The sequence below is a fragment of the Schistocerca piceifrons genome, chromosome 3 (assembly GCF_021461385.2).
Source record: "Schistocerca piceifrons isolate TAMUIC-IGC-003096 chromosome 3, iqSchPice1.1, whole genome shotgun sequence".
NCBI lineage: Eukaryota > Metazoa > Arthropoda > Insecta > Orthoptera > Acrididae > Schistocerca > Schistocerca piceifrons.
In genome coordinates, this window is record NC_060140.1 from 492,147,731 (window position 1) to 492,173,281 (window position 25,551).

A 25,551-nucleotide genomic window follows, 5' to 3' on the forward strand; every position below is an offset into this window, starting at 1 on the left:
GATTTGAACTGGAAGATATCCAAAATCTTAGTTTGAAGCTACCACCGACTGTTTCCTCAATTGAGCCTGCGAGGAGAATGATAGCTCGGTGGGGTAATATTTACGACGTTGCCTGGATACTGACCAAATTCCTGGACCAGTTCTGACAAACAATGGGAACGGGGTCCTTTCTTCCAAGGTAACGTCTGAATCACAATGATTCATTTACGCGCGATGAATTATATGTGCACGATACTAGTAAGATTCTGAAACTATTGTCCAAAGCCACTTGTCGGTAAGGAGTAAGTATCCTAACATATGTTTTGATCATTTTCCACTACAGTGGAAAGTAACCCTTCACGTGTTCCTTACAAGTAACATTTCCGAGCACGACTTCTCTACTCAACACATAGGACATCACACAACGATACAAAAGAGGATTCTCCCTTCAACTCCTGGCCCGATAATATTCCATCACTAACTGTAGAAGAAGGAGATCAGATTTATAATTGATTCTCCTGTTTATAATTTGATGGGAAAGCAAGTAGTGTTTATCACGGAATCTGTATCACCATAACACTGAGCGAGATGTAGTCCCAATAATCAATAATTAAAACACGTGCAATATGTTTTCTTTATAAATTTCCCATTGCTTTTACGAAAAACTTATTTGGTAATAGGTGACTAAGTGTGCGGCTGCAGAACACGGCTCTTGTAGCTTACTAAGCGCCCAGAGCGCTAGACGTACCTTCAACATGTTGGCGACGTCTGAGTGGACAAGACAGTGCTCAGTGGCTGAAGCGGCCAGCTTTTATAAGGGGCTGCTAGCGCCGTGGCAGCGATGGGCCCAACGTTGGCAAGCGACCAGCGCCTTGCAACACACGAACACACGCCTCTCCACAGCGAAGAGCTGCTTCACCTTGCTCCGTCAGCTAACGGCCAGAATTAACCAGAGAACGAGCTACTTGTATTCGAAAAATGAGTAATTAATTGCTTCGTTTACCACCCGTGACAAATCTGCTGGGTGCTACAGTTCCCGCCTTTTTGTAGATTTCTGCCTTAGGAGTAGCGTTACATCCACAATGGACTGTCTTCAAAGAACATGGCTGGACCGATAAGTCATAAATTACAGCATGTTCTATGTCAGTCACGCGAAATTTGAAGTCGGCTGTGCTATTTCAAGACGATACCAAAACTAGCAATCGTTGGGTAACAAACGAGATAATAAATTTAATTTAGGAATGGAGAAAATATAAAACTAGTGCAAATGTTAAAAGGCAATAGAGACCTCTAAAACTGATATGATATTCAGTGCTAATGGCAAAATAGGACTGGCTGGAGGAGAAATGCAAGTCTGTAGAAGCGTGCATGACTACTGGAAATCTGCATATTCTCTACTGGAAAATTAGAGATAGCGTTGGAGAAAAAAGAAGCACAAGCAACAAGAGCTCAAATTGCAAGGTAGTACTGTGCTAAGAAACAGAGGTTCAAAGACGGAAGCACTATACGTATGATCCATACAAGGGTGACTAACATTAAGACAGTGTTGTAGAAGAGGAAGTTGGTGAAGATGAGATAGGAGCTATGATACGGCGAGAAAAAGTTAACAGAGCACTGAAACATTTGAATCGGGGGATCGCCCATGAGGTCGACAAAATAGCTTTACAATTACTGAGATCCTTGTGAGATGCAATACACATGTATTCCACTTAATATGCGGATTGTGTCAGATTGTGAAATACCGTCAGGTGTCAGGAAGTTTATAAGACATTACAATAAAAGAAAATTTAGTATATTATATATGTTAATAATACCTAATCATCAGTTGACTAATTGTAGTTTGTAACATGGTGGTTTGTAACGTTACCATATCGGTCCAGGAGAAACAGTGTGCTGTAAGCCAGCTTCGAATTCTAATACTTCGTCCACCTTAGGACCACCCTCTTTCTTTAGCATGACAATGTCAGACCATACACGAGCGCGGCGACATCTACAACAGTCCGACGCCTTGGGTTCAAATGGCTCTGAGCACTATGGGACTTAACATCTGACGTCATCAGTCCCCTAGAACTTAGAACTACTTAAACCTATCTAACCTAAGGACATTACACGCATCCATGCCCGAGGCAGGATTCGAACCTGCGACCGTAACAGTCACGCGGTTACGGGCTGAAGCACCTAGAACCGCTGGGCCACAGAGGCCGGCAATTAGATTAGGAAATGAAACTCTGCAAGTTGAGTCATGCAATATTGGTAACAAAGTTTGTGGCGATGGTCGAAATAGAGAGAATATGAAACGCAGAAAGGCAATAAGAAGAAAATCGGTTTCGGCAAAGAAAAACCTGTTGACTTTAAATGTAAACTGAAATATTAGCATCTATTCCCTGAAGTGAGCTGTCTGGAGTATAATGCCCGTTTCACACGATGAACGAACTTGTAATCGACTGACTGCCAGTTGCTTGAAAGGCGGCCGTCTATCGTGTGGACGGGCTCACTATTATGATCGCGTTAGTAGCAACGCGCGATGTTTCTAGGGATAAAGGAATAAAGCCAGTTCCAAATTCGGTACAAGTGGCCTCAATGCGCGTGCGCGGACTAGTAGCTGTCCGCTGTGGTCACGTCTCTGCTGAGTGTTAAGTCTGCTATATTGCTTTCTGGCACACTTACTGTATGTTAACATTTGTTTCTGTTTATGGTCGTTTCGTCATGACAAGGAAGTTTCTGAGTAAGTGAATACTGTACACTTTTCGCAATTATTTTCGCAGAAGTTTTTAAATATTTGTAAATTTCATTAATAATTAATGATATGCTAATGTGAAATCACGACTTTGGCACTGTTGTACTATTAGCGGTAACCGCTGTCTACATTTATCATTTAAATACGCTGTGACAAGATGTACGTTTTTATGGTTTTGGCCTAGTACGCTTGAAGTGCTTCAGTAAACTATAATCTTTCTTGAAGGCTTTCGTTCATTGTGTAAGAAGTGCTTAACATATGTCAAATAAATATGATAAAGGGTCATCTGAAATGTTGATCTAAACGAGAATGCTAATGGTTAGATGAGTAGGTCGTGTAACTAAGCAAGATGTACCGAACGGAAATGAGGAGAAATGGAATTTCTGGCACGACTAAAAGAAGGGCTCGGTTAATTGTGCCCATCCTGACTTATTAAGAACTCGTCGATCTGGTGATGGGAGGAAGTGCAGGGGGAAAATTTCGGGGGAGCCCAAGGCTTAACTGAGATAATCGGAATCAAATCAATGTAGGTTGCACTTCTTATGCGCAAATGAAGAGGCATACGCAGGAGAGGTTAGCTTGGAGACATGTATCAAACTAATCTTCGATATGAACACCAAGTGCAGGAGATTTTCGTCTTATGCAGTTTCTATCTATTAATGTAACGGGTTTTGTTGAAATAATCAAAATATTAATGAATGTGTCGCGTTGAATGAAAAGTTCTATGGTTTCCACCCGCTTCAAGTGATTATAATTACACGAGCTTCAGGACAAAGACTATTCGGCCATTGTTAAGTGTTACGACTGCCAGTGGGCTGCTGGAAAGCCTCTTACACACTCTAGCTGCCAGCTGGACGCCACTGGTGCTCGCAGCATCACCATATAAGAACATATGTTGACTTGGCGTTCAATATGCCCGCTTAAATCACACAGTCGCTAGAACCCATGCCGTGCTGAGCTGTAGTCCATCATCTCGATCTAGGGTGTTGTCGGTGAGTTTTATTTCAATGGTTTCTTTAATTACACAATCCTGGAAGCCGTTTGTGCGAGCTGCGCGGGATGTTACGTCAAGTTGTATCCGGCGACCGTTTTCCAAAGCATGTTCAGCCAAAGCAGATTTTCGGATTAGCTTAGGCGATAAAACCTCTAATGCTTCTTAATGCGTTGTTCCACAGTGCGTACTGTTGGTCTGACGTAAGAATGCCCACGCTCGCAAGGTATCTTGTAGACCTCAAGTGTTCTGAGAGCTGCTACATCTTTCATTGCTCTCAGTAATTGATGGATGTTTATCGGAGGCTGAAAATCGATTTGTTGTTTTATCTCTTCTGCAGGGAACTTATCTTATCCAACACGGACCCACAGAACGGCAAAAAAGAAAATTTCATTTCCCGCTCCTCGTCGGTGGTTTTATTTGGTTTCTTGCTTGAAATTACTTCGTTTTTATGATGGGCGCTATAGCCGTTGCTCCTGAAGACCTTGCGTTCGTGGCTCAACTCATAGGGCAGTTTATCAGCGTCAGACTTATTCTTGCACGATGCACCAACGTTCGGTATGCAGTGTGCTTGTGTACCAGACGATTATGCCTAACGGGCTGAAAAGTAGAGGCCGGTGAGGGTGGGTTTTCTGTAGACACTGTGACCAAATCATCCATTTCTTTTGTGGAGGACGAGGACTAGCACTTGCGCAGTGAGACGTGAAGGACGTAGGTACGTTAGTGGAAGAACGGTTTATGTTAGAAGGTAAAGATGAAGTATTTTGACGAAATATTTATACCTTGACGTGTAGAGAGGAGAATGCAAGAAGTATTGTATGGAGGCGCGGTTAAAGTGAAACTATTTTGAGAAACAGTCAGTCTGATGAAGGACGACGTCAGAGATCGGGTAATGCGTCGTAGTAGAACATGTTAGTTGACTTTTTTTGCCGGAACATTCAAAGAATGTTTAGGTGTATCAGGAAAGAAGAGATCCAGATTGGAAAACGAAAGAAGGGCGGGAATTAGTTTTCTGATGAAGATTTGCAATAGAGAAGGTAAGAACAAAAAGATCAAGAATTGTGTAATGGTTAACGGTGGCTATGTTAAGTTGGAAGAATTTTGAATAACTATTTGGAATCTGATTGAAGACTTGTGGGCAAGGAAGTGGGAGAAGAATGAAAGGGGTGTGCAGCCAAAAGAAAAAAATTATTCGCCACCAAAGTGGAAGCCGTACGTATAATGTGTCGTGCAGACGGACTGTGGCAAAGCCGGCCGTTGTGGCCGAGCGGTTCTAGGCGCTTCACTCTGGAACCGCGCGACCGATACGGTCGCAGGTTCGAATCCTGCCTCGGGCATGGATGTGTGTGATGTCCTTAGGTTAGTTAGGTTTAAGTGGTTCTAACATCTAGGGGACTGATGGCCTCAGATGTTAAGTCCCATAGTGCTCAGAGCCATTTGAACCATTTTTGACTGTGGCAAGTAAATTATGTTTATGAATAAGTGCCTGTTTTGTGGCCTATCATGTCAAGCAGGAGTAATTTGTGAGGGCATATTGCGTGTTATGTGGAAACGAACGTTTGAAATGAAAGTGCATTTCGCTTGTCCAAATATATCAACAGCGCTAGTTCTCATTGTTAGTAATAACTTTAGTGTGCTTTAAAATACATGACCTAAATTAATCTTGAAGATCCTCTTGGCTTTTTCAACACATTTAATGTACACAAAAATATTGTTTGAAGTTTTCGCTGTGTTAATTTTCAGCTTAACTTTGGTTATTTGATCTGGAGACGGCCCCATTTTCGCAGCTGTCTCGTCCAGCGAAGACAGAGCGATCCAGCCGATGCTGTGCAGCAGCTAACGGTCTTTTGCCCGAGCCAGGGGAATCTCAGAAATACAGCTTACAGAAGACGGCACAAAATAACAGATATCGAGATAATTACAAAATCATTTTAGAGAAGTGAATGAAATTAACCTCAAAACATTTTTTGTAGTAAGATTAGAAATAATAAAATAAATTAAACTAGAACACTTTAAAAATGACATTCAGCTTCGTTCTTCACTGGCTACTGTTATTGGAAGATTGTCTTTGATGACATTGCCAGCTATCAGTCAGCATTCCTTCACGTAATCTGTCATATATAGTACTTTAAACTACTTGTGTCTTTTATGACATAAGCCAGATTATTTGTATTTTACGTCCCACTATTGATTATCGTTGTATTTGGTGTGCTGTTGAATCATTTATGAGTAATATGCATTTTTGATCCACTTGATGTACTGTTCTTCTTCTAGTGATGATGGTAACAATAACCGGAACACGTGAAGAATAAAGTCGAGTGAGTACAGCTGATAGCTTAAAAATGGTGTTCTTCAAATATTTAGCAGCTGTAGCAAATAACCGTTCTTTTTCTTTTGTACTTTCTTGTCGTCAGATTTCACCGCGCGGGATCTCCCGAGCGGTCTAAGGCGCTGCAGTCATGGAGTGTGTGGCTGGTCTGCGCTTGGGTTCGAGTCCTCCCTCGGGCATGGGTGTGTGTGTTTGTCCTTAGGATAATTTAGGTTAAAGTAGTGTGTAAGCTTAGGGACTGATGACCTTAGCAGTTAAGTCCCATAAGATTTCATACACATTTGAACATTTTTGTCATCAGATTTCTGACTGGTTTGATGCAGTCCGCCACGAATTTATCTCCTGTGCCAACCTCTTCATCTCAGAGTAGCAGTTGCATCCTTCATAGTCAATTATTTTCTGGATGTTTTCCAGTCTCTGTCTTCCTCTACAGTTTTTACGCTCTGCAGCACCCCCTATCACCATGGAAATTATTCCCTGCTATCTTAACAGATGTCTTACCATCCTGTCCCTTTTTCTTATCGCTGTTTTCATTTACTCTCCGATTCTCCCGAGAAACTCCTCATTCCTTATCTTATCACTCCACCTAATGTTCAACATTCTTCTGTGGCACCCTATCTCAAATGCTTAGATGCTCTCCTTTTCCTGTTGTTTGACACTCCATACAATGCTGTGTTCCAAACGTACATTCTCAGAAATTTCTTCCACAAATTAAGGCCTATCTTTGATACTAGTAGACTTCTCTAGGCCAGGATTGCTCTTTTTTCCAGAGCTTGTCTACCTTCTCTGTCCCCCACTCCTCCGTCCATTACAGGTGATTTTGCTGTCTAGGTAGCAGCATTCCTTTACATAGTTTACTTCGTGATCTTCAATTCGGAAAAAAAAATGGTTCAAATGGCTCTGAGCACTATGCGACTTCTGAGGTCATCAGTCACCTAGAACTTAGAACTAATTAAACCTAACTAACCTAAGGACATCACACACATCCATGCCCGAGGCAGGATTCGAACCTGCGACTGTAGCGGCCGCTCGGTTCCAGACTGTAGCGCCTAGAACCGCACGGCACTCCAGCCAGCTTCAATTCTGATATTAAGTTTCCCGCTTTTTGCATTTCTGCTGCTTCTCATTATTTTCGTCTTTTTTTCAGTTTATTCTCAATCCATATTCTATACTCATTAGATAGTTCATTCCATTCAATCTAGCTTGTAACTCGATTCCACTTTCACTTAGGGTAGAAATGTCATCAGCGAATCCTATCATTGATATCCTTTCACCCTGAATTTTAATCCCATTCTTGAACCTTGCTTTTATTTAGATCATTCTTTCTTCGATGTATAGATTGAAAAATAGGGGCTAAAGATTACACCCCTGTCTAACAACCGTATTAATCAGAGCTCTTCGTTCCTGATCTTCCAATCTTATTGTTCCTTCTTGGCTTATGTACGCACTGTATATTATCCGTTTTTTCCCTATAGCTTAACTCATTTTTCTTAGAATTTCCAAAATCTTACACTGTTTCACACTGTCGAACGCTTTTTCCAAGTCAACAAATTCTATGAACGTGTCTTGATTTTTCTTTAGTCTTGCTGTCATTATCAACCGCAACGTCAGAATAGCCGTTCTGGTGCCTTTAAACAAAACTAAACTCCTCCTGAACAGGCCTTGTAGGCCCAACGGTACTGACCGGCCGCCGTGTCATCCTCAGCTCATAGGCGTCACTGGATGCGGATATGGAGAGTCATGTGATCAAACACACCGCTCTCCCGGCCGTATTAAGTTTCCGAGACCGCAGCCGCTACTTCTCAGTCAAGTAGCTCCTCAGTTTGCCTCACAAAGGCTGAGTGCACCCCGCTTGCCAACAGCGCTCGGCAGACCGGATAGTCACCCATCGAAATGCCAGTTCAGCCCGACAGCGATTAACTTCGGTGATCTGACGGGAACCGGTGTTCCCACTGCGGCAAGGCCGTTGGCTGGTGCCTTTCCTTTCCTAAAGTCAAACTGATCGTTAAGTAACACATTCTCAGCATTCTATTCCACTCTTCCGTATCTTCAGCATTTTGAATACATGAGCTGTTAAGCTGACTGTGCGCTAATTCTCGCACTTGTCGACTAAGGTATCTTCCTAAGTTTACGACGTTTTTCCGAATGTAAGATGGTACATCGAAATTGTTATTGATTCCACACATCAATGTGAAAAGTCGTTTTGTTGTCAATTCGCCCACTGATTTTAAAAATTCCGATGGAATGTTATCTACCCTTTCTTCTTTCTGCCCTATTTGATCTCAAGTAGTCGAAATTCTGATACTAATACTGGATCTCCTATATTTTCCCTATCGACTGCTGTTTCTTTTTCAATCGTATCATCAGACAAGTACCCCCCCCCCCCCCCAACACACACACACACATTGAGGCCTTCAGTGAAATTTTCCCAGCTATCCGTTCCCTCCTCTGCATTTAACAGAGGAATTTCCACTGCATTCTCAATGCTACCGCCAATGCTTTTAATTTAACCGAATTTTGACTTTTCTACACGCTGAGTCAGTCTTTACGACATTAATTTATTTTTTCATTTCTTCACATTTTTTATACAGCCTTACCATCTTAGCTTCTCTGCACTCCCTACTTATTTCGTCCCTAAATGACTTCTGTATTCCTGAATTTCCCAGCACATTTTTGTACTTTCTTATTTCGTCGATCAAATGGAGTACCGTATTTCTTGTGTTATCTACGGTTTCTTCGCTTTTCTGCCCAACTTCAGTTCTGCCTTTTAAGAGATGTCCACATTTCTTCAAATGATGTAACTATTGAGCTGCCTACTCCAGTATCGACATCTCAGAGAACTTCAAGCATCTCTCTGCATTCCTTAATATTTCCGTGTGTAATATTAGTAATTTTCGCCTCACAAACATTAATATACGCTCAATAGTAAATGCCTGATGGCCTAAAGTTATCGAACAATTGTAAAGTAAAAGAAATGAACGATCGCATAGCAGCGACAGAGTCTATTATTCTTCATCTTTGCCGTTCTTGCGCGGTGCCTGTAAATCTCTATGTACATGTATCGATTAATGGTATTAAAAAAATTCTGTTGTTTCAAGACAAATGAGGCTTTAGGCGCCTCACCTTTTACTGTTTGTATTCTATGAAAGGCGGACGCGGACTTGCTGCGTTCCGCAATTGTATTTTATAATCTATGTGAAAATATTGAGTGAATATGCTAAATGTTATTTTTTTCAATCAGAAAACATGTAGTTTCTTGTAACTGATTACGAACAGACAGAATCAAGAGGACATTTTGACTGTTATGTATAAAGTATTTAACCACAATGGTCATCTATTGTAATTTAATATGAATAGGTACGTAGCATTAAAAAAAAGGTGTGTTACAGATAAGTGTGCTTATTTTAGTAAATTAATCTTGATGATTTCCATCTCCTCACTTACTTGAATTATAATTATTTTGTGTTACTTTGTAACCTTCCCACAAAAATTTTAAATGACTATATTTGAATGTTCCCCGCAAATAATGTAAAAGACTATATTTGAATGTTAATCGAAACAGAGCCAAATGGTGTTGAGCTCCCACAAAACATCGTTAAATTGAAATAAAAGCAACTGTACCTTCGCTACAAAATTATTGAAAAACAATGTGCCAATGTAAACTCGACACAAAAATTAAGAAATCGAGATTAATCGTTAAACCCACAATAATAGGGCAGCATCGCTGACCTTAGGCCCTGTGCAATAATTAATCTGATAAATTGATTCTGGGAGGAAAACCATAGGAAATATTGTTTCAATTCGAATGATTCTTTTCTTAAAAACGATTGCTTTGAAAACAAAATTATTATTGCCGCTTTTCTTGAACAAATTAATTACAATTAACATACATTACATTATCAGATGTGCGTAATGCTGTCTCATTACCTTATTTAACAATATACCTCGTCCCGAACCGTGACCAGACACCCATGTCGACGCCCGCTCAGTACTACCGTCCACTCGCTACTACAGTCGGCTGACTACTGCCTCTCGCGACTCGCTACCCACAGCAACCTTCTCGCAACTGAACGCTCGCGCAATCAGGCGCAGACTAGACACGATAAATAACTCTCTGGTCAGAGATTCTGTCATGCCTCGCCATCGCTACATATGAAACGTATGCGTTTCATAACCCTCCACTGGGGGGGAGGGGGGGGGGGCAAAAATTTGGCAGCGATGGTGAGTCATTTGGACTTGCCATGAGCAACAAATTTTTTCTTGACTAATTAATTTACAATCACAGAATATACAGATGTAGAACATGAAGTAAATGTGGTGCGCATGCACCGAGTACAAAACATATTAGACAATAACAAAATGTGAGTACAAAACATATTAACAAATGACATAAGTGCATATGCACTGAAAAATTCTTCAACGTTTTCACAACAAATAAACATAATGAGTACAAATCTCATTGACAAATGACATGTACTGTAGTTCAGAACATATCAGCAAATCAAAATGCACATACAATGAGTAGAAATCATGTTAGAAAAATGACAAACGTGCACATGCACTGAAAAACTCTTTAGCATTTTCACAACAAATAAACGTAATGGCAAAAAAATCATGTTGACAAGTGACATAAGTGCACATGTACTGTAGTTCAGAACATATCAGCAAATCGCAAAATGAATATACGATAAGTAGAAGTCATGTTAGAAAATGAGAAAAGTGCACACGCACTGTAGTTCAGAATATATCAGCAAATCACAAAATGTATATACAATGAGTAGTAATCATGTTATAAAAATGATAAAAGTGCACACGCACTGTAGTTCAGAATATATCGAAAAAAATCTATAAGCCATAAATACAAATGATACTAGCAAAAAATGATTTTCACTATGTTACAAGAATTAGGATAGGAAAGGGAAGGATTGCATCATGGTTGTAGCACTTTAGGTTGCACGCAGCTGCACTGAAAGTCCATATCTTTCCACAGAAGTACAACACCAAGTGAGACAATCTGAAGTTCTTTTCCCAGAAGTGTTCATCAGCGTAGCCAAGACACTGAAATGTCGTAGTAATATTCCATGTTATCATTTTGGCAGTACATCAGGTACACCAAACAGTGGGACCATAATAACATCTCCATCGCTCACGGTGGTGGACAGCATGTCGTGTCAACACCACACTCTTACAAGGCACACCAGCGTAGAATTAGTGCAAAAACCAAATATACTGCTCCATGATCAAGAGGATATACAGGACAAATGGATATTGCAGTAATTCAAGGTAGTTAGGTCAGAAGGTGAAGGACATTAAGTCACATACTAGTCTTCATTGGGAATTACATTAGTAGTTTGCGGCAGTCATAGTCCAGTTATTCAACATTTCTGTACCATGCATGTAGTATTACAGAAAAATGTTCATTAATTGTTTTACAGCGAACATTTTACAGAGAACATTGGCATTAATTCCCTAATTACAAATCATCAGAAGTCATTACTTAAAACAGGAAGTAGTCAATAACATAGTATTATAGAATAATGTTGATAATTAATCATTGGTCATCCCAATACAGTAATCAGTAGCATTCATTTCCCACTTACAAAGCATTATTGATTAATCATTGGTCATCTCAATACAGTAATCAGTAGCATTCATTTCCCAGTTACAAAGCATTATTAATTAATCGTTGGTCATCCCAATACAGTAATCAGTAGCATTCATTTCCCAGTTACAAAGCATTATTAATTAATCATTGGTCATCCCAATACAGTAATCAGTAGCATTCATTTCCCAGTTACAAAGCATTATTAATTAATCATTGGTCATCTCAATACAGTAATTAGTAGTATTCATTTCCCAGTCACAAAGCATTATTAATTAATCATTGGTCATCTCAATACAGTAATCAGTAGCATTCATTTCCCAGTTACAAAGCATTATTAATTAATCATTGGTCATCTCAATACAGTAATCAGTAGCATTCATTTCTCAGTTACAAAGCATTATTAATTAATCATTGGTCATCTCAATACAGTAATCAGTAACATTCATTTCCCAGTTACAAAGCATTATTAATTAATCATCAGTCATCCCAATACAGTAATTAGTAGCATTCATTATTCAACTGACATACTATTCAGAGCTAATCAGTATTACTCAGAACTCACTTAAAGTGGTATCATTATTTGGGACTGGTAATACATTTTTTTGTTAGCAATGCATTGCTTTGGGTAATTATAGGGGAAAGCAAGAAGAGAAAAAAAAATTTGCTTCTGGGTTGTTCCTGTAAATGAAAATGTGTAACGTCATTCGTCATGAGTCACCTGTAGCAAGGTTATGAAACAAGTAGGGTATATGTAATCACATTCATAAATGACATAGATTTAATGAACAACTGCTTATAGCACATTAATTTCATAAATAATTTCTCCTGCAAAAATATAAAAAAATGGATTATTAAACTGAAAGAAGAAACGCATTTTATGCTGAAAAGTAGTGAACTTCGAATTAACAGGTAGTGAAATGTGTATAAAGATGTGTTCCATAGCTTTCCTTTCCAAAACCTTCAGTCATTATACTATGCAATATAACACCTGCTGTCAAAGCGAACTGCAACAAATACTTAAATAACTACATAGCATGAATACATAACTTCCACATAATCCTCATCTGTAAAGAAAAACTTCGTTATCCATCACTTCATTATCTATATTATCATAACTCCATTATTATCATCACCTGTAAAGAAAAACTTCATTATCCATAGAAGCATATTCTTCATCATTATTCATCAGCATTCATTATCATCTGCAAAAAATCACTTCATTACTCATTATACAACTATTCCTTATTTCTATCATATTTCATCACTAAAACTAAGATGCGTAGTTCTGTCTGACAGCTTGCATCAATCGCCTTGTAATCTGTAAGAAAAAATTAATTAAGACTGCTATTCTACGATGTGTATAGTATATTCTTGTTAATGGTTGTTAATCCTGATCCATTTACTCTTCTTCACGAGGTTTGCATCTTCTTTCGATCATTCCGAAGGTGAAATTCCCATTTCTGTTTAATTTATTTCTTTCACGCATCATTTCTTTCTGAAATTGATGAACAGAGATTAATGTCTTGCATTTAAATCATATACTCACTAAATAATGATTGGTTTATGGTAACATAATTAAGCATACAGCATAACATGACAGAAAACGTAATATGTGAAAAACTTATATAGTGTTCAGAGGCAAAAATGTACTCAGTGTATCACAATGTAACAGTAAAGTAGTCACGATGTTGAAATATCATAAGGCAAAATGTCAAAGTCAACTGGTTTTTGCTATATCTTAACTATTTCATAGTGCATACAAACAAAACATGAGAAAATCGTATATACCTAAGAAAGACAAAATGTGACGTTCGTTGTGTTCAGCTTGTATGTTGTGTAGTTAATAGAGGCGAGAATAAAAGACTTTAATGGAGAGAAAATTTAATAAAATTAATATGTCACTAGATAACATTGCATAATTATTCATACGATACGTAAGTTTATCTGGAAAAATGTGCACAGTCTGACATGTAACGACAAGAAGAGCGACCTGCTAACCTTACCTTGCTGGGCACTTGCCAAGAAAAAATACGATAATCATCAATAAGTAGTCAGATAAATATAATTGCATAAGTGGCCATAAACTGCGTAAATTCATCTGGAAAAATATGCATGGTCTTATGTGCAACGACAAGAAGAGCGACCTGCTAACCTTACCTTGCCGGGCACTTGCCAAGAAAAAATACGATAATCATCAATAAGTAGTCATGTGAATATAATTGCAGAAATAGTCATAAAATGTGTAAATTCATCTGGGAAAATATGCACAGTCTGATGTGTAACGACAAGAAAAGCAACCTGCTAACCTTACCTTGCCGGGCACTTGCCAAGAAAAAATACGATAGTCATCAGTAAGTAGTCATGTGAATATAATTGCATAAGTGATCATAAAATTAGCAAAATGGCATTATAGCATGTTAAATCATAAAGTGTCTTCATTCAATAAAAGGTCTGATGTTTTACCAATGGTGGTTGCCTTTGGATTTTCTGGTTATCAAAGTTTCGACGTGTACAACATTGGGGTAAGGAATGCTGCGAATCCGATATGGACCTGCGTATAGAAGTTCAAATTTACTGCACCTACCTCTTCCTTTGTTGGATAAATAGTGTGTACGTACTAATATTTTCTGTCCAATGTGAAAGTCACGGCGTGTACAAACCTGTTTTTGCTGTCTTCTCCGGCGCTCTGCGGCACGTTTGATGTTGTTCAGCGCAATGTCGATTATTTCGTGGTGTCGTAATCGACGAGATGTAGGAAAGTTTACTAATTCTGTAATTTTGTTAGGTGTTTCAACATTTTTCAGTATAACAGAAGGAGATAGCATAGTGGATTCATTTGGAATGGAATTAATTACATCTTGAAATGAGAATATGTGTGTGTCCCAATCAATATGTCTTTTGTGGCAGTATATTCTACACAGTTTACCAATTTCTTTCATTAATCGTTCACAAGGGTTCGAAGAAGCATGGTACTTGGATATATAGATCGGAGAAATGTTTCTAGCTCATAACATGCGTGTCCATATGGCAGAACGAAATTGTGATCCATTATCGGAAATTACTTTCAACACATGCCCTTCATGAAACAGAAAAGTTTTACAAATGCTTTCGAAACAGTTTTAGCAGTAGCTTTGCGTAACGGAGTAAAGGTAACAAATTTTGAAGTGAGTTCAACAGCGACAAAGATGTAGCAAAAACCTCTATTAGTTCTGGGAATCGGACCAAAAATGTCTACAGCGGCCATATGTCTTAATTTAACAGGTATAATGGGATATAATGGAGGAATATGAGAAGTTGTGTCTGACTTAGCTTTCTGGCAGATTTTACATGACGCTAAAACTCGTCAAACACGTTTTTCCATGTTGGTAAAATAACAGTTCTGTCTCAGTATAAGAAAACATTTTTTGGCTCCGTAATGTGCGTAACTTAAATCAGTATACCAGATTAATTTGTTAACCAGTTCATCAGGAATGCATAATAACCAATTGTTGCTGTCAGGATGAGAGCGGCGAAAGAGAATGTCATTGCGTACAGTGTAATGGTTTCTAATCGTAACATTATTCCTATCTTGCCAAAGGTATTTAATTTCTTTCCACACGTTGTCTTTATTTTGCTCTTTTGCTAGTCCTGTAATGACGACGAAATAAAATTTTCAAATGCAACTTGTTGAATGTACATAACGCTGAAATTTGCTTTGCAGAAGTTGGTTGCGATGTCTTGCTGATTGTTGCTGAGGGAACGAGATAGTGCGTCTGCTATAACATTTTGTGTGCCGGGAATGTGAACAATTGTGAAATTAAAATTCCTGTAAATAAAGCTTCTATCTGCTTAATCTGTCGTGAGTAAATTTAGCTGAAAGTAAAAATTGTATAGTTCTATGGTCTGTGTAAACGGGGGTGTGTCTTCCATAAAGAAAGTGCCGAAATCTCGTAAAAGCCCATACAACACATAATGTTTCCAGTTCTTAAATGGCTCTGAGCACTATGGGACTTAACATCTGAGGTCATCAGTCCCCTAGAACTTAGAACTACTTAAACCTAACTAACCTAAGGACATCACACACATCCATGACCGAGGCAGGATTCGAACCTGCGACCGTAGCAGTCCCGCGGCTCCGGACTGCAGCGCCTAGAACCCCACGGCCACCGCGGCCGGCTGTTTCCAGTTCTGTAATGGAATAATTTCGCTCAGCAGGTGACAGAATGCGACTTGCAAATGCGATGTTTTTGATTACTGTAGAGCCATCTTCTTCAATTTCCTGGAAAATATGTACTCCTAAAGCGGTGTTAGAACTGTCGGTGGCAATGGAAAAATTTCTGGTAAGATCTGGGTGCGATAAAAGTGGTGCATTCAACAAAGCATGTTTCAGGTTCATAAATTCAGAATGTGCTTGCTTATCCCAGGACCAAATAGTGTTTTTAGCTGTCAATTGACATAATCTAGGTGTGTCTAAAGCAGAGTGATGAATAAATTTACGAAAAAAGTTAATTAAACCCAAAAAACTGCGTAGTTGCTTCTTCGTTGTAGGAACAGTGATATCACGTAGAGCTTGGAGTTTTTCCGGGTCAGGCGCAATGCCTTCAGCTGAAATCACATGTCCAAGAAATTTTATAGAAGTTTTGCCAAAGTGCGATTTACTGAGATTAACTGTGAGTCCTTGTGCACGAAAAGTTTGTAACAGACGTTCAAGAATCATATTGTGTTCAGACCAGTTAGCTTCTGTAATAAGAATGTCGTCTACGTACGTTGTATTTCTGTCTTTCAGTTCTGTCGGAAGTATTGTGTTCAAACCGCGAATAAAAGCTGCAGAAGAAATAGTTAAACCGAATGGTAATTTACAAAATTGATAACAGTCACCAAAACAGAGAAAAGCTGTGTACTTTCTGCAGTTCGGATGGAGCTGAATTTGCCAAAATCCCGATTTCAGATCTAATGTAGAACAAATAGCCGTGCCATGAAATTTCTGTAGAAGTTCCTCTAATGTCTGGGATCGATCTGTTTCATTAATAATTATGTAATTGATGTGACGTGAATCAAGCACGAGGCGAAGTGAGCCATCTTTTTTCTTAACAATATGTAGTGGGTTTATGTACGGACTAACTGCCGGTTCAATAATTCCTTGGTCGAGCATATCTTGCAATTCTTTTTTAACTTGTTCTCTGTGGATATACGGAATGGGATAATGCTTTGCTTTAAATGTGTCGTGCTGTTTGACATGAAATTCATACATTAAACCGGACATAGTACCAGGAACGTTGTCGAAAACTGGAGCTTGCTGTAAAAGAATTTTGTGTAGTTGCGTGCGTTCGTCGTCTGTATTTGCACTGCTTTGTTTAACTTTATCAGAAATCATCTGCATTACGTCGTAGTCAGCTTCGTCTGGAGTGTTTTAGTTATGTACGTACGTATCTGTGAACAATGTGGAATTACAGTCTATGCCACGAGATACGGAAATGACCTCTGTACGATTAATTGTTTGTTCTTCCGCAGATAAAGAGTGCTGAAATTCTAAAGCCAATTGTACATTTTCATCCTTTAGCATTAAATAGGAATTTTGAAAATCAATAACTGCGTCGTGTTGTACCAGAAAATTAGTACCTAAAATAACGACTGTTGTCAATAAAGGAACAATCCAAAAATTTGAGTGAAACGTATGACCTGCAATGCAAAATGATAAATGTGTCTGTAGTTTAACGTCTACTCCTTTATTCGATACTGCTCCTTTCACTTTCGTTTTGCCTAATGGTAATGTAGGATAAGTATTCTCTTTGTTACATTCGTTGAAAGTTTCTTCATTTATAACAGACATAGGTGACCCGGAATCGATTACTGCTGAAAATTTCGATGATCCAATTTTAATTTCGATGACAGGGTGTGAAATAGTTTTTTGAACAACTGGTCTTTCCCCTAAGAGAGTGTCTCTGATGTCGTCAAAAGTAATAACATTTTCGTGAACAACATTCTGCGTGTCAAAAGTAGTGCTTGTGTTATTGGAAGATGCGACCTGTACAGTATCTAGTCAGATTCTATCTGACGTGTTATTATTTTCTGGAGGATGTTGTGGCATTTCGACTATTTGAACTGTTCTGTTATTTCTTCCAGACGTATTACGTTCTGGATGATATCTACTGTCGGGTTCATTCATGAGAATATGTTCTTGCGGATGATTTTGCTGTTGGTAAGACCGACTGTTATTATATGTACGCTGAAAATTTTGCTCATTATTTTTACGACTGTCGTGATAGTCATTCCTATACGGTGCATTGCGATAGGAATTGAAGTACTGTGTTTTCTGCACGTAGTTATTTCCTTGCTGCCATGCATTACTATTTGTTGTACCAGGGACTGTACGTCCACGCCGCGAAACATTAAAGCCTGGCTGACCTTGCACACTGCATTGTTGGTTAGGCATGCTAACCGGCTGGTTTTGTTACTGTTGATGTGAAAAACCTCTATTGTTACTAAAATGTGATTCTTCCTGCTAATAATTTTGTCGATACTGATAATCAAAATTTTGTCTGCTATTAAAGTTCTGGTGATTGTCGTTCCTAAAGCGTCTATTAGCTTTGCTATTGAAATTGCGTGGTTGATCGTAATTGTTGGCCTTGGTTGTTATATGAAAAATTTTGTTTACGAAGGAATAATCTGATTGCTGCACTTCTAAAAGCTGTAACAGATCTCTGAATGCTGAAATATTTTCCTTCTACTGACCCGTTAAAAGTGATACTCTTAATGACCGTGGTAATTTAGAAATGCATAATTGTATAAGTGCAGATTCACTGTACGGTTCACTTAAGTACTGGTTTTGTTGAACCATGTGTTCAAAAAATTGTGTGACAGTGGGAAAATTTGAGTTCTCATAATTTGGTAAACTAATTAGTTGATCTTTAATTCCGCGCTGTGTCGTCTTCGACCAATACGCTGATAGAAAAGCATTCTGAAACTCTTCTACCGAATAGCATTGTCTCGCGATCGGTCTCATACGAGTTGCCGGTTCACCTTCCAGAAAACTGCAAATAAATTCAAGTTTATGCGTTACAGGCCAAGTCGGTGGAAAAGCAAAGCTAAATTGTTGTATCCAATCCAGTGTGTGAATCTGTGTTCTGTCATTTTTAAACACTTTAAATTTTCTACTGACAGAACATGTTTGTAATCAAAATTATCGTCTCTGTATGATGGAACAGGTTCATGATTGTAAGAGAATCTATTTGTCTGTCTCTGTTCGGAATCTAAGCCGCGTACTCTCTGTAGATTACCTAAATTATACGCGCTGCGTGAGTCTGACAAATGTTCGCAAAGTGGCGTCTGCTGTGATGTGTTATTAACTGAAATATTTTTTATCTCTGTTACCTCTTGCTGTAAACTTGACAATTTTCTACGCAATGTATTGTTAGACGAATCGATCTCATTGATTGTCTGCTGTAAATTTTGGAATTCAGGTGTTTGGTTAAACAAAATCGGTGCAGTATCGTCTGATTTGCTGTCATTATTACTTTCAATAACATCAATACGACTGGCCAATTCATCACATTTTTCAGTCAGTATTTTTACCTGATCATCGGTTTTAGTGTCAGAGGCATTAATCTGTGTTTGCATTTTACGTGTGGTTTCGTTCAGTTTTTTGACGTCAGCTTTGATGTCATCGGAATCATGTGTTAGTTCTAATTGTTCGAGTCTGTCTGTCACTGTCTGAAAGTCTGTTGTGTATGTGTCTGTTTTCGATTTAAGATCGGAAATTTCGTCACGTATTTCTGTGTTCGACTGTTTGATGGTATTAATTTCATCGGACACTGTAGCAATATTGTTGTCTACGCATGTTTTTGCTTTCGCGAACAATTTACGTTTGTCTTCCTGTCTCTGTGCAGTGATTGTTTCCATGACTTGACGCTTTACTTTATTTTGATCCTGTATAAATTTGCGGAAACGCGTATCACTGTTTTGTATGTGGTGATTAAAACGTTCGTCAATCTGAGTGTTCTGTTGATCGAATTTCGCGACTATCTTTGCATCCATTGTGCGCGAAGGTTCTGCTGTCATTAGTTTAAACTCGTCGCGTAATTGTGTAGCTTTTTCAGAGCATTGTTTACCGACTGCACTAATTTCGTCTCTGAGTGATTCTGTTGCAGCTGTTTGCATATCCCTTAATTCTTGAGCAACAGATCTAATTTCTTCGCTACTTTTCCTAGCACAAGCCTCAATTTCCTCGCGTAACTGTTCTTTAGTATAATGACACTGCGCGGCAACGGCTCTAATCTGTTCACTAAGCTGCCTGGAATTGTTGTCTAATTTTTCATTTAACTGTTTAGAATTGTTGTCTAATTTTTCACTAAGTTTGTCTTGTTTTTCATTCTGTTGTTTGGAATTTTTATATATTTTTTCACTAAGTTCATTAATTTCATTTAGTTTTTTTAAACTTTCCTTAACTTGTTTGTTATCTTCACTATTTTGTTTGTTTGATTCAAGAATTTGTTGCAATAATGCCATCATTTGATCCGAGCCAAAAATAGCATTTCTGTTGTCTGTGCTGTTTGATGGTGTACCTGCAATTGTCAACTTTTTTTGTGTATCCATTTGGATATTCCGTGATTCTTGAAAATGTTTGCCAATCGGATGCGCACTGTTAGTCACTACACCGGAATTAAACAAATCTGCCGTGCTTTGAGTATCCTGTTCATTTTCGTTAGAAAAATTTATCTGTTCGTCACGTAAATCCTGCAAACCGATTGTGTTAAGCTGGGCAGCGCTCATTTCAACAGAACGCCCCGCGTCATCAATTGTCGTCAAATTAACAGACGACACAATTGAACTTGTCTGTTCATCACTAAGAACAAAATCAACATTGGTGGTCGGTACACACTGATTGTCACTAAATGGAGGATTGTCATCATTACATTGCGTGTCACAATTGCTATCAGTGAAGTTATTTAAGTCGGTTATTTCACTCATTATACCTCGCGTTGTACTATTAATAGTCTTTCGCGGCATTTTTACACTAGTCACAATTATTCACAAATGAGACGAAGACAATACAAAATGCAACAAACATAAATACAACAAAGAGCAACAAATTGCCGATGACCTGTGGGAGAAAGTCACAAAAGTAGTAAAAGCGTTGCGCCAAATGCTAATTATCTTTTAGTAAATAAGAGCAGATATCTGACTACTTTTCAGAAGATTCCCATAGAAATAAGATCCTGGTCCGGATGTGGCCAAGTGTAACCTTCCCACAAACATTTTAAATGACTATATTTGAATGTTCCCCGCAAATAATGTAAAAGACTATATTTGAATGTTAATCGAAACAGAGCCAAATGTTGTTGAGCTCCCACAAAACATCGTTAAATTGAAATAAAAGCAACTGTACCTTCGCTACAAAATTATTGAAAAACAATGTGCCAATGTAAACTCGACACAAAAATTAAGAAATCGAGATTAATCGTTAAACCCACAATAATAGGGCAGCATCGCTGACCTTAGGCCCTGTGCAATAATTAATCTGATAAATTGATTCTGGGAGGAAAACCATAGGAAATATTGTTTCAATTCGAATGATTCTTTTCTTAAAAACGATTGCTTTGAAAACAAAATTATTATTGCCGCTTTTCTTGAACAAATTAATTACAATTAACATACATTACATTATCAGATGTGCGTAATGCTGTCTCATTACCTTATTTAACAATATACCTCGTCCCGAACCGTGACCAGACACCCATGTCGACGCCCGCTCAGTACTACCGTCCACTCGCTACTACAGTCGGCTGACTACTGCCTCTCGCGACTCGCTACCCACAACAACCTACTCGCAACTGAACTCTCGCGCAGTCAAGCGCAGACTAGACACGATAAATAACTCTCTGGTCAGAGATTCTGTCGTGCCTCGCCATCGCTACATATGAAACGTACGCGTTTCAACTTCATCACCAGAAATTACGATCACGCTGTTGGGCCGAACGCAGCATGGGGCAGAAGGAACATTATCGTTCTCCTATAATTTCTGAACCAGCTTTTTTGTGTAGTGTTGCATTTCTCTTAAAGTCTATAAATCCTCTGGTCCCTTAGTGTTGATCCGGGTATGACTACATCGCGACTATAAAAATGCACAGAAATGATAATGTTTCTTCCGAACGATCTCAAATATATATATCTATATGCTGCTCTTATTCAGGTATTTAATGCTCAACGTATGTTATTATAATAGTGTAATCAATCCCTGATTCTGTTACCAAGTGGTCCACCAAAATATTCACTTTTTCGACATCTTTCAAAAAAAAAAAAAAAAAGAAATAACAATTCTTTTTCTTTTAGTCCCCCAAGAGCAACGCTACACTTGGCGCCCGAACAGGGACTTGATCAAAAATCATTTCATGTATGTGTTTAAAAATTTTTCAGTGCTTGTTCTAATAATTGTTTCATTTTTTCATGTGGATGCAATTCAACCGAGAAAGAGAAGTGGGAAAACCTTTTAATTAATTCAGAAGAACGATTGATGAAACTACCAAAAAATGCGAGTATCCAGCCTTATCACCATCAAGTAACAAGGTCAAGAATGAACTCAGGGAAACTGTCAAAAACGTGACCTTTGAAATATTGGCAGCCCCTGGAAAAACAGGAGACACGGTGATGTCAGAATTAGGCCAGATAAGACGAACGTTAGCTCAAGATGTACCTGAATGGCGTAAACAGATAGTTGATGAAGTTCGTACAATAAAATGTTAAGTTGAAAATTCCCCACTTCCCGTGTCAGGAGAGTGGAATAATTCACCACGATGTAGTGAACAACAGCAGGTACATTACCGTTCACCATTTGATAACGCTCAAACTCATAGTTCTATAGAAGCACAATTTAACCAGAGTACCAGCCCACCCACTTTTGTCAGTTTGATGCAGGAGGAAAGCGTGATCAAACACCTTGTTTTTTCGACCTTTCATCCACAGAAAAGAGAAATTCATCCTATAGCGTTCCTTCGAAATTTTTCAGGAATTTTCCCGAATAGCTGGTGTGACCGACAGCGAATTCAATTCGTTACTGGATTTATCGTAGGCGATGCTGCCTTATGGGGAACCGAAATGGTCGACTCTTGTAAAAGTTACAAAGAGTTTGAACAGATGTTTTTAGCTAAATTCTGGAGTTCTGGTGTGCAGCAGCGCCTGAGAAAAGAGGTTTCCAACGCCGAAGTGTTTAACAGTAAGCGCGGTAGTTTGAGAAGATATTTTGAAAAGTATATAGCGAAAATCAAGTTCTGGGATCCGCCGATCATCGCCAAAGACGTTATTATGATTCTAAAAACTAAGCTACCGATTGCGATCAGAGAAAAGTTAGTAAGCCCGCATCTCGTGGTCGTGCGGTAGCGTTCTCGCTTCCCACGCCCGGGTTCCCGGGTTCGATTCCCGGCGGGGTCAGGGATTTTCTCTGCCTCGTGATGGCTGGGTGTTGTGTGCTGTCCTTAGGTTAGTTAGGTTTCAGTAGTTCTAAGTTCTAGGGGACTGATGACTATAGATGTTAAGTCCCATAGTGCTCAGAGCCATTTGAACCATTTTTTTACAATCCAATATATAATTCGTCACCACCCCAGTACGGAAATGCGCTTTATAATACACAGCCCCAGCAATATGGAAACACGCAACCGATCAACGGTAACTATCAAAACGGTCAGTCTTACGATTCAAATCGTCAGTGGAAAGGAAATAAATGGCATAATCAAGGTGGAGACCAACGTACACCTTTCAGTAACGGTTACAATCAACACAAGCCACAGCAAAATACCTTTCAGCCACAAAATATACACTTCACGCAACAAGCGAACGGACCTTCGGAGGTCTGAAGCCTAAACGCCCGCATAATACCCAAATTTACTATGCGCAAGCGAATAGGCCAGGACAACAAGATCCATTTCCAACCGAGTTCGTACCACAAAACCAACACCAGTTCCAGACGGAAGAAACTTTAAGAAATATAATTCAGCAGGAAAGTGAGCGTCGATCGGTAAATTAAAAGCAGCACCTTTGAGCCTCCTAGAGGATGCTGCAGGTTTGAATGGGGGCACCCTGTCCCTTAGTCCACACGAAATTAAAGCAATTAGGTATGACAAAGAGACAAACATACGGGATGATCTAGTAGCAGACACTGGGACGAAAGACAATGATGACGTATGGGACGAACAAGTTCAAGCTTCCATAAGAGTATCAATTGCCAACATACCAGTAACAGCCATTGTAGATATAGGAGCTAATATAAATGTCTTATCTTTATGTTTATTTAAGCAAATATCCTCTGTATGGAAAGTTTTATCACTTCCAATTCAAGGTTGCACCGTTTCGAGAGCAATTTGTCCACTAACACAACGTGTAAATCTTCAGACTCAGCTTCAAATCCAGATAGAGTCTATTTCAGTAACGCGCATTTTTCTTATTGTTAAAAACCTATCAGTGCCATGTATCTTGAGTATGGAATTCTTGAGGCAGACGAAAGCTAAAATTGACATCGAGTGTGGAATCTGTACTCTAGTAGCTAGTAGCGAGCCAGCAACAAGTAACTGTAAATTTGTTAAGAAGTAAGGTGAAGACAAACTTTGGGGTGCTTCAAATAGCAGTACGGCCATGGACTAAAAGACAACAGTACAGTCAGACAGAAGACATGACAGATCTTGAAAGTGTTAATTCCCGGTCAGAATGGATTATACGGTAAAGCTAGCGAGTCCACTGAATTATCCAAACAACAGAAGAATGAGCTTTACAATTTGTTAACAGATTACGTTCAAGTATTTTCTAAGAAACCTGGACTAATAAAAGGCTGCCCCATTCAACCTACTGTAGAACAAGCTATTCCATTCCATATGCGAGACGCGTAGCTGTCAAGTGCGAGATCAGGAAAATGTTACGCTGGAATGTGATAGAAGTATCTCATCCACCTTATTCGAGTCCTTTATTGTCTGTACTAAAATCAGATGGTAGCGTAAGGCTAGTCCTAGATGCAAGATTAATCAATAATATTATAGTATCCATAAGAACGAGACCAGAGGCTCTTGAAGAGCATCTGCAGAAGTTTCATGGAGTTACGTATTTAAGCACCCTTGATTTGAAAAGCAGTTACTGGCAAGTAAAACTTGCGCAGGCGTCTAGGAAGTACACTGCGTTTATATTTGCAGGTAGATCTTTCCATTTCAAAGTTGTACCGTTTGGACTAAATGTGAGTTCCGAAATTTTTATTTCTGCCCTTGACTATGTACTAGGTCCTGAACTTTTAGATGAGGTAACAGTCTATGTGGATGACGTTCTTGTAGCATCGAAAAATTGGGAAGATCATGTGGCCCTTCTGCAAAAGGTATTTCATCGATTGAGAGAGTATGGTGTTATAGCAAATCTTAAGAAATCCAAGTTTGGAAAAAGTGAAATTAAATTTTTAGGACACATCATCACCCCTGAAGGAATTAAACCAGACCCGGAAAAATTGTCTGCTATAGAAAACTTTCCAACCCCTGTTACAAAAAGGCAACTGAAAGGATTTATCGGTCTTACGTCATTTTTCAGACGTTTTGTTCCCAATCAGCTATTGAACAATCCCGCTCTTCACAACCTTTTAAAAAAGAATTCACATTGGAATTGGACGCCGGAATGCCAAAACGGATTTCAGAAAATTAAAGACAGTCTGGCTAACAGTAACATTCTCCATCATCCTCAGATGGAAAAGGAATTTTGTATTACTGCAGACGCTTCCTTTGTGGGTATCGGCGCTTATCTTTTACAGATTCAATTAGTAAATGGACACGAGCAAATCCAAGTGATCAGCTTTGCGAGTCGAGTGTTCTCTGACTGTGAAAAGTCTTATTCGGTTACGGAGTTGGAGGCACTCGCCGTAGTATGGGCTTTTAGGCGATTTAACTATTATATATATGGAAGAAAAATTAAAG

General features: G+C 38.9%; 1 protein-coding gene across 1 annotated transcript in view; it reads right to left on the minus strand.

Moving 5' to 3' along the window:
- Positions 1–736, minus strand: part of LOC124788768 (cuticle protein 38-like) — a 66,001-nt gene extending 65,265 nt beyond the window's left edge. The window contains exon 1 of the mRNA XM_047256050.1: positions 728–736. Within this exon, the coding sequence (XP_047112006.1) occupies positions 728–736 (9 nt within the window). The remainder of the gene's footprint in view (positions 1–727) is intronic.
- Positions 737–25,551: the final 24,815 nt, after the last annotated feature.